The following is a 10,779-nucleotide window of genomic DNA, read 5'->3' on the forward strand; positions in this document are numbered from 1 at the left end:
CGTTTTTAAATTTATTCGGACCTTTAGATTAAAAATACTGCTGGAGAGATGCAGCTGAACACGGCACCGCAAACTGTGCACAAGTCAAAGAATGCAATAAGAAGGAAAGGCAGTGCTGATTTCAAGCTTACACCTAAACCAGTGATAACTTAAAACGGTCACAGCACACTGTGCATCTCTCCCTGTTGTGCCCCTTGTTTTTCCGTAGCACTTTGAATCCCCTTCAATGCATGCACCAACTCGCCCAAACGACAACTTTATTGCTTGAGCCACTCACTCAGCCAGCTCCGGCATCCATTCCACCTGGCTGTAACAACCGCCCTTTACTCAATTTCAGTTTCAAAATCACCGACTTTGACTGACCCCTTGCTGCACACTCATGCCTATTTGAGGCACCATATTTCATGGCGTCCAGTATTTGTAGTCACACTACATGAAAATGGCATTTTCAAGAGGTCGAAATGCCACAGTTGGACTTTGAAGGGAGCATGAAGACAAATTACATCGCTCCAATCGAAAGATGTCTCGTCAGAATGACATTCATGCCAGTGTTACACAGGCTTCACTGAAATAACTTATACGTTGAATAAAACAGAAGAAAGGGTGACGACGCATCACTATTTTACCACACTTGCGACATGATACATCTACTTTGCATGATTAGCTGTTGCCAACCAAATCAACCAATTATTGGAATAGCTTTACGAAACTGCAGCTAGAGTTCATAGTGTTTAAAATAGGAAATAATGTTATTATGAGGCAATGACGCATTAAAAAAATGGATACAGAGAAATAACACAACAAAATCAACATGAATCGGAGAGGAATGATTTGAGTGGCTTTATGAGCTGCAGTTACATTGCCCAGCCTCTTAAGTGGCCCTTGCATTGTGTTTTTAAGTCGAAAGAAGTACAAACAAATCATGCCCACTGTTTTCACACGGGGCATTGCGGGTTGCGGTGAGATCAAGCCGTTTAATTCTAGTCACTTTCATAGCTAGAAGCAAGAACAAAGCCCATGGCTACGGCGCTATGTTGCATATGGTTATGACACGCTGGAAAGTCCTATATTCTACTAGGCTTAATAAGAGGTTCCAAACTTTCAGTTCATTCACGACGGCGCCACTTTCCTAAGTACGTCCCAAAGCTTTTGCCATGTCATGTAATGATCGTGTGTGCCCTCCTCACTTCATCTTATACCCCTGCTACACAGGCATTTCAAAGGCCCTTGAACCAAATGTTATTTGACTGAAGTTCCAACTTTGAGCTGCTACCCAAGAGAAAATAATAGCTGGTCCAAGCTGGTTTATAATTAAATTCCCAGTTGAAACTAGCTGATTCCAGCTGGGCCCTGCTGGGAATTTAACCATAAACCAGCTGGGACCAGCTATGTTTTCTCTTGGGTACACAACATTCTCCAAACACATTTGGTTGACATGCCGTTTGAGTCAAAGGAGCACTGCCACCTATCTTTGAGGTTCTCAAAGACCTTCGAAACACAAATGTTCATACTCTCGGGCGCAGTTTCTGCACACTGCATTTACCAAAATATTTATTTACACCTAAAATCCGTTTTCGAAGAGCATTCTCTCAATAATTTTTCATTTTCTATCGCTCAATTTACGATTACAAGGTAACTTTGTACTCTCAATGCCTTTGAAAGCCACACTGCCCATTCTATTTTGTGCATGCTTTGCGTGCCTACCGTATTTTCACGCGAATAACCCGCACCAAAAATGCAAAAATTTCAGAGGGCAAAGTAAGGGTGCAGATAATATACGGCGTTTTTCCTTCAATGCAGCTTCACGGCAATGCACGTCGTGCCATGAAGCTCCTACACAGTAACACTGACTCAGCCTTCCATGGCAGCGATTGCGCAAAACATACAAGGACAAGGAAGAAAAAACAACATGGATGGAACCGGAGATGACCTTGTGAACAGTGAGGACTGCGGCTCAAGTGATAAATCTCGCAAGAGCAGTGACACCGACTGAATTGTGACTTTTGCCTTGCAGTCAGTGTATCCTACTTGCTAAATATACTTTTTCTTTCTACATAGTATGTGATGTGTTGCTTGAGCAATAGCTTTGGTGCAGCCTTTCCTGTATCAAATGTGCGGGCAATACACGAGTATTTTTTTTTCTTATCCGGCGGGCTAAAAGTGGGGGGTGCGGATTACATGCAGGGGTGGATTATCTGCGCGAAAATACGGTATGTAGGTTATAATCAATTTTAACACTCACGAATGTGTTTTTTAGTCCAGTAGAACAAACTGGGCAGCAGTGGCGACACCAAAACATGGTGGGTGAACATGGAAACTTTCAACTGCCTTTGAGAATTGTCGTGTTCACCGGCGAAACACCTTCCAGTTTGAAGGGCATTTGAAACATCGAAGGCAATTTGACTCAAATGTCCTTTAAAACGCCCGTGTAGCATGGGTATTATACCCCGCGACACTAGCGTCCAAACGTCATTTCAACCACATGCCATTTGACTCAAATGCGAAGTTGTGCAGCTCCATTGGGTTTTGAAATGCCATTAGGCTCAAATGACACTTAGTCTGCCCGATTAAACTGTGTAAAAAGTGACCCGATTTAATTGTGTAAAAAGTGAAGAAATAAGTGAACTACTGTGAACCCAATATGAACAGTGAGCTTTTGCATGAGCAGAGAGCTTAGTGTGAACAGTGAACATCTGCTGAACCGCGTTTTCCCCTACCTTTCTACCCCCTACCTTTTTACCTCTCTCCCACCAGGGCATTTGGCCTCCTTACCTCAATAAAGTGATTCTCTCTCTTTCAAAAGGGGCAGTAACAACAGTGCCAGTCAGGGTGTTCCACTCTTTAATAGTTTTTAGAAAAAATGACGCTTGGAATGCAGACATGCGGCATGAATATTCACAAATTTTCTTGCTTTTATCTCTTTGTCTGGATACAAACGTGAAGGGAGCTTAAAGTACTGATGTCAATCCCCTGCTACCTCCTTACATAAAATCTGTTTCAAGAGTAAACACCTAGAAAGGTATACCACTAGTTTTAGAGTTTTCTGTGAGACGGAGCATTTTATGCTTGTAACACAAATGTCGTAACTTGTATGACTTAGAAACAAAGTGCACAGCCCGATTTTGAATTGCCTCTAATTTATTCATAATAATTTTACTGTTCAGATCCCAGACCAAGGCAGCATACTCAAGAATTAAGCGTACGTGCGCAACACACTGGTTTCTTGTAGGCTTGGCGTGGTCATACCTAACAACTGTACGCCTCCTCCCAATGGGGCGCCCCTGACAAGTCATACTCAAAATATTTTTCATCTACGACAGCGCATCCAACAAACCTACGTGCCACATTGAGGTCTGCTGGCATGTAGTTTCTGGGGACCAGGGTGGAAACTTAAGAGCGTCATTTGCAGCTGCACCCTGACAAGGTCTATGACAAGAAGTGCTTAGGTGTCTTCAGATGTTTTTGTGTTCAGTTGAGATATTTAACGGCCTGCATTTTTTTAAATTAGTGACCATCACCACGTTTAACACAATTTCATAATTCTCGTTTTTTCTTGCGCAAACATGAACCATTACAAACCATTATTTTTTTCTTTCTGGAACAGAACCGGAATGGAACTTTTATTTTTGGAATAAAGCGGAAACCACAACGAAAAACACTTTAGTTCCAACATCCTGAATGGGGCCATGAAGATAACACACAGTTTCACTTCATTTGAAAGACTGCGATGTCAACAGAACAAACATGCCAACATTAACGCAAGAATTTATTTAGCTAAGCTAGATGCGAGGCATGAGTGGGAAACAAAGAATAAATCCAATGCCAGCCACTATCTCTCAACACTAGCCGGGCCGTGGCAGCACTGTTATAAACTCTGGACCTCCAAAAATGAACTATTTCAGTTGAAATCCAGAACAGGACTGACTACCTTCTAGCGTAGGGCAATTAAAATCGCCACAATATCAAAATTTATGCCACAAACAATTCGAAGGAAGCTCAAGGAGATGAGGGGTCATCTGTGAATTGGCCTTCGAAGAATGCAGCAAATTCTGGCAAGAACGCGACGACCATATGACCTTTCTGATCAAGCCCAAAGAATCGACCCCCTAACCTGTTATCTCGAGCTCTGGCCAGTGAGATTTCTTGCCGGCAGCCACATCCTCAGGGGACATAAAGGTGTGGAATCGGCGGCCAGGGTAGACTTTGTACTTGTCACAGTCGATGTCCTTAAGGTCTTTCTCAGACATGGGCGGACCTCCTAGAAACACATAGGGTATCCAGTGTCAACAGGAACAGTGCATGACCAAAAAGGAAGAAAGGCTGCTTAAAATTAAGCTCATAGATATACCAATCTCACGCTGCAAAGACTCAATAGAAGAACCTCCAGCCAGATTTACTGCATACATAGCAATACAACTGCAACAAACGAATCTGACCTGTATAAGTCAAATGGGAAAAACAGACGTGAAACCTAACTATAAAAATATTGCATCAGGACTAATTTGTGTCATATGTGGCTTCACAAGAGAACTGTGCGGTAATGCTCACAGTACACCAAAGGAAATTACGATTAAAAGTAAAGCTTACTCAGCAAGGCTGTAATGGGAGCTCTGCAATCCTTCACACTACCTCAAGTTTAATAACCCTGTCACACGGGCACTTTCAATCCGGATTGAAGCGAAGCGCGATTGACTTTTCGAGCACGCTCAATGCACCACCGCTGCTACACGGCACGTTTCAATCCCGATCGAGAAGTTGCACCGCTCGCACTCCCGTACACCAGATGGCACTAAAAATGTACTTCGCGGCCGGCGTTTGGTAACTTTGTGTGGTTTTAGTTATACGGAACTATATACATGTTACTGCATGCTTATTTGGGTCAAGTTATTTGACACAATTTGTGGCGTTAGTTGAAGTTGCCAACTACTGTGGCATTACCCAGCGGGGACGAAAGTATCACCGCTTTCATTCGATCGCGCTTCGAAACCTCAATCGCGTTTGAGAAACCAGGATTGAGTTCGAGCGGGAGCGGGCTCAAATGCAATTGAAACTGCTGTGTAGCAGCAGCTCAATCCAGATCAACTCAATTGCACTTGAAAGTGCCCGTGTGACATGGGTATTAAACTTACTCTTAACAGCCACAATAGCTTTGTAATCCTTCCCACTCTAAGCTTAAAGGGGCCATGCAGACAAAATACAAGTTTGCTTTATTCAAAAAAACTTCACGTGTTTTATAGTGCCCCCATCAGCGCTTGTCCGGAAGCCAACGATGCTTTATTCCCTCAAAAATTAATTAATTTAAATTAAAATTTTGATTCTCCTGCCAAATCATGTGTTTTCGTGACGTCTGCAACGATATCACAAGAACAGGCCTTCAAGCTGCTGCGGAGCCTTGTTTACCATTAATCAACCTAAATGGCGCAACGATACTGCAGCAGCCCATTTTCTGCCTTCACTTTGTTTTTGACCATATTTGTACTTGGCTTGTTTTTGTTAAGGTAGAAAATAATCATTTCCTGAAACATGGTGTTTCCTCGACAAATCTGGTCATGTAAGACACCGTAATAGGCCAGTGTCGTCTGAGACAACCGCAAAGCGCCACAGTGCTGTGCAGCTAAAACAAGCATAGTGCACGCAGTACCAACAGCAGTATGCATTGGTACTTCTATGTAACTTCCACTGTTTATCCCCCCATTCTTACTGCTATAAAAAAAACGCCCTAAATTTTAACGCAAATAGCTCGTTTGGCAAGCTTGTAAGCTCTGCGTAATTTGCATTTGCTAGCCTCAACCAATCGCGGAGCTGGCACATACGACACCATAGGTTCTCTGTTGCGGGACATGAGCTATTGGGTCGCATGGCCATTCCCTTTTTTCCCAATTATATAGCTTATTTGAGTGGAGTTTACATTAAAAGTGGTGTCAGCATGATTCTAATGAAGCAATCTTTCAAATGAACACAACTTGTGTATTGTCTGCATGGCCCCTTCAAGCTGCACAATATATCAGAGCATCTAGACATTGGTGATACGTGCTCGTTATTCAAAGTGAGCTAAAAAATTTTAATTTTTTCCTTAATTCTTCCCATGACTTATAACCAATATGCAGCAGCATTTTGCATTGTGATTCCAAGAATTTGTGCTCAAGGTGTCAAAAATGCCTTGGTGGGCAAGCGCAATGTGCCCGCTACAAATGCAAGCGGCTCGTTGACACTACACCCTGGAGTTCAGCTGGGGGTGCCCATTTGATGGCACAGCCACAGCAGACATTTCCACTGCTTCGGCAGCACTGGCTGAAGCTGAGCCCCATACTGTGCTGGTAGGTTTCCCTTCAAACAAAAATGAAATGAATGAAATGAGGAATAGTGATGACATGTGCTCGGTAGCAAGGACCACATGCAATGACATGTGCATGGTAGCAAAACCACATGCACTGACATGTGCACGGTAGCAAGGACCATGACATGTGCATGATAGCAAAACCACATGCACTGACATGTGCATGGTAGCAAGGACCACGTGCACTGACATGTGCATGGTAGCAAGGACCACATGCACTGACATGTGCATGGTAGCAAGGACCACATGCCCTGACATGTGCATGGTAGCAAGGACAACGTGCTCTGACATGTGCACGGTAGCAAGGACCACATGTACCGACATGTACACGGTAGCAAGGAACACATGCAAAGCAAAAGGAAAAGAAACATAGGAAGCAAAAAACTGCATGCACAAAGTGGCACAGCAGGCACAGGGTGGCGCGGAATACATTGCAAGCAGAGGGAGAGGTGCACGCACGACACAAAAAATGAAAATGGGGGCAGAAAAAAAAGGTTTACTGAAGTCACTGCATGGTTACACATACTGCAGAACAGGAACTCGTTCAGAAATGCCAGTTCCTTAACTGACAGCTGAGTGTGTTTCTTTCAACGACGACACCATAGCATAACCAAGATAGAGAGCAAATTAAGCCCCGAGTAGCATCCAAAAATTTTATTCTCAAGCGCCGTGTCTACGCAGCACTGAGCGATAATTTAAAAAGGTGAAGCAAAACTGTCAACACGTGGAAGGTACTACTCATCACTATGTAGTTGCAACACTTACCACTTAGCTTTCGCACTGATTGAAGTGACCGGTTCATAAATATGAAAATGCACAGCCAAGCTACTATTAACATACCACATCAGGGAGTACATTTACACATTCACGCCTACTGCTGTCAAGAACACGCAAACTGCCAGTCACCTACGTCACAGCTCTTTTATGCAATGCGTTATTGTTACCCGCTGGTGGTGCCCAGCAATGATGACAAGAAGCAACTACTTCAAGATATAATGTTTTCCCCTTTTCTTTGCATCGTATCAATATGCATTTTTGATTGATTATGCGGTTTAAGGCGCCAAAACTACACAGGTTGTGAGGCGTGCCGCAGTGGAGGGCTCCGGATTAATTTTGACCACCTGGGGATCTTTAACGTGCGCCGAAACCTCAAACAGGCGTTTTTGCTTTTCGCCTCCATCAGAAAAGCAGCTGCCGGAGCCAGAAATTTAACCCGCGCCCTTGGGCTCAGCAACACAATGCCTTAGCCACTGAGCCACCGCTGCGGGTATCGTACCAATATGCAAATGATGCGAATGCACTTCATGAAAACCCTAGATGGCGTAGTTTGAAGCAAGCAAAACCAACTTGTCTTTTTCATTATAAGTGAATGTATAACCTGGTTTGTTACCTGTACAGTAGTCAATGTTTTGAACCTCGTCTTTTGTTTTTCCTACCAACATAAGCCCACTTCAGCAATCCCCAACGGTAACAGCAACGTTCTCCTGACAAGCAGGTCTCACTGTAAATAAAACTTCACATAACTTAAAACCACATCCCAGATGCTAATGTGGTATCGTTTACATTTGCTTACAAATTGAGAGTTCGCCAGTAGGACTATATTAAACAGTGTACAAATGTAAAAAAAGAAAACACTTTTCATCACACCCTGCAAAACATAAGGTCCTCAGTCTGTTCAACACGAGCCAATCAGCGAAAAATTAACTACTTTACAGAGCTGGCCCATACCCTCTCTCTAGCATACAGCCTAGATGGTACAGCACTTGAATATATCAAGGAATTGCAGTGCATTTGAATACAGCCCTTGAATCAAATAGGAATTCGAGAATCACGCAAATGCCTCTGTTCTCTCCCCCGCCCACCTGTCCAGCTCTTCCCTCCCCATCTCGTTCCTCCCACGATAAATGCAGTGGAGGTTTACTGCAGTCAATTCAACTTAAGCAGATTCCACTGCTCACGCACCACCAACTGGAACCTTTCGTTACTGTTGGCCTGCTCAGAATGACACCAGAACGGCTAGTGTTATGCTCAAGTGTTTTTGGTATTTTGGGGTCAAAGCATCTTTTCGAAGCGTATTTGTTTAGTTGCAATCAGAAAAATCAAGCAGGTGTGTATTTTTTAATTCAAAGCAAACTGCAAATATCCCTGATGTAGCGATGTCTCGCCTCAAATATACCGAATGTTTTCATTTTGCTCAACAATGTTGGCAATCATGAGCACTGTCACCACATTTTGCAGTCTGGAAATGTTTTGTCTATGGAATTCTTTTCACTTTTGGCTGGGTGGCTGAACCGAGGGACAGACAGACACACCAAAATTTTCATGTTTGAGGATCACAAGAAAGGATCATATTGTCTTTAAAAACAACCATCATATTCATATTCGAAATGTCAAACCTTTGCCCATACCTAGCTTTAAGCATGATAGATTTGTTTGCGCACATTTTGTTTCCTACAAACTAGCCGTGCATGTAAGCTTCTTTGAAGGAATAAGAATTTTGGTTGCTACTCAGGGTTTAACTACAGCTCCTACATGCCAATGATACAAACATAATTGTGGCTAGGTTTAGAAACGAGCAACAAGAAACTGCTATCACTATCAAAGTTAGCTTATTCTTAAGATCTGGCCCTATAAGAATATATGTTGGAGTTCTATGGCACAACACCAACTAGAGCAAAAAGTGTTATGTTCAGCGATAAATTTAACTTGATAAAAAATTTTGGTGGCTTCAACCTTAATTATTGCAGTTGGCAAACACACTTCAGTCTCCTGTAGAAAATTGAGACAAGTTTGCAGGAGTAAGTATTTTTTTTTAACTAAAGGTTATTTGCAATGATTAAGGCCACCAACCCTCACATTCTCCCCCGAAATAAAATCCTTGGCCAAATCAAGGGATGCTCGGCAGAAAGTAAAGGACACAAAAACAGTGTCGAAAGGTGCTTTCTTTGACTCGACCTTCACAAAGCCTCTACTGACAAAGCAAGCTAAAAAAATTCTCAAATCTGGTACTCAACTATGCGGCCACGCATAAACCTACGAAAGTTTTCGCGCGACCATTTCTAGCTACGCTAAAACTGCCACAATAAAAATACTTTTGGTCTAATGTTTTGACTGGTAGTACCTCACACTGATGGATTCCTCTGAAGCAGAGCGGTGCAGGAACACACAAAAAAGCGTTAAAGCACAAGTAAAGCTAATGAAAAAGAGCTCCAAATTCGCACCGGAGAAAAAAATGAGAAAAACGAACTCTTTTGCTCGCGCAGAAGTCAGACGCAGAAATGGCGCGAAAGCCCCAAGTAGACTGACTGGCAGCAGACGATACCGAGACACGCTAGAAACGGTGCCAGGAGCGCGAATATGACAGATTGGCAGCAGATGATCTCACAAGTAGTGCACATACACACAACTAATTTTACCCGATACACGTGTGCCTATGCATACCAAAATAGTTCACTATCAGAACGGGTCACTCCTAGAAATACAAGCGAATGAATTTAACAGACGATTTTCACAAAGACAGTACGATAATTTCGGTTCCCAAGTCACCTTCTGTCTACTTGGCATTGCGATCGTTTATACTTGAGCGGGGCTAAAACCTCTTTTAGAGCCTAATAAATGGGCTGACACGAAGCATGCACCCGGGAACATCTTCGTTTGGCATTAGTCGCCCGGAGCGCAACGACATGCGCTCCGAGCGTCATTTGCCCACAGGAGCTTTTTTTCCGTCCTGGCTGCACGTCAACAATTCGAGCTGGTTATTGGTGTTGTGTTTTGCGGATGAAAATGAGACAAACTTGCGGATGCAGCGCAACCGATGAGCATCGCTAGTGAGCTAACGCCGACCGCCAGTCACGAAAGCACAATAAAAGGGAACTGTTGACATGCAAGCACACATATGCAACAAACTCTAAGCATGCGTAATGATGGAACAGCAACCCAGGCAGTACACTTACGAGGACGGTAACGCTTGTAATGCGTGGTACGACGATGTTGCATGACAAATGACATCTGCTGCTAACGCAAACAGTACATATAAAATTACAAAACGCTCACGAACGCTTTCATCGGCTATATGCTGATTAATATGTTAAAAATCAATGCTCTGCATCATGAAAGAATGATCAATGTTTAGCATTAACGACAACTGTCACTTTCTATCAACATCGGTAATAGCACAAGATATTTCACGTTCGGTTGACGCTAACCGCTCACACAACATTTACAAGCACGACTAGAAAATATAATTAATTACGCTTCGTCGCAGAATACGTACCTTCATTTAATTATGAATGAACTGCGGCCAACCAGGACAAGGTTGTTTCGAATTTCACGTTCTTTCCCCCAGTTAAGCTCACTGGCAGACGAGCTGTGGTCTCATCGCGATTCCCGATTCCAAAATCCACACCGCCGCACAAACTCGCGTGCACACGTGAGGTTTCTGT

The 10,779-nt window shown here is 43.2% G+C and overlaps 1 protein-coding gene across 2 annotated transcripts in view; it reads right to left on the bottom strand.

Moving 5' to 3' along the window:
* The window catches only part of Twin (CCR4-NOT transcription complex subunit 6-like twin), a 150,197-nt gene extending 139,440 nt beyond the window's left edge, over nucleotides 1-10,757 (bottom strand). Inside the window, exons 1-2 of one of the 2 annotated variants that reach the window (XM_077683784.1) lie at nucleotides 10,611-10,757; nucleotides 4,112-4,258 (exon numbers count right to left, since the gene is read on the bottom strand). In XM_077683784.1, coding sequence (XP_077539910.1) covers nucleotides 4,112-4,247 — 136 coding nt within the window. In that variant the 5' untranslated portion in view covers nucleotides 4,248-4,258; nucleotides 10,611-10,757. Of the gene's footprint in view, nucleotides 1-4,111; nucleotides 4,259-10,290; nucleotides 10,349-10,610 lie in introns of those variants that run through there. The other variant, XM_077683776.1, reaches the window with a different exon arrangement.
* Nucleotides 10,758-10,779: the final 22 nt, after the last annotated feature.

This window comes from Haemaphysalis longicornis, unplaced genomic scaffold (assembly GCF_048455015.1).
Source record: "Haemaphysalis longicornis isolate Haplotype H1 unplaced genomic scaffold, Haemaphysalis longicornis Haplotype H1 scaffold_1, whole genome shotgun sequence".
Taxonomy (NCBI): domain Eukaryota; kingdom Metazoa; phylum Arthropoda; class Arachnida; order Ixodida; family Ixodidae; genus Haemaphysalis; species Haemaphysalis longicornis.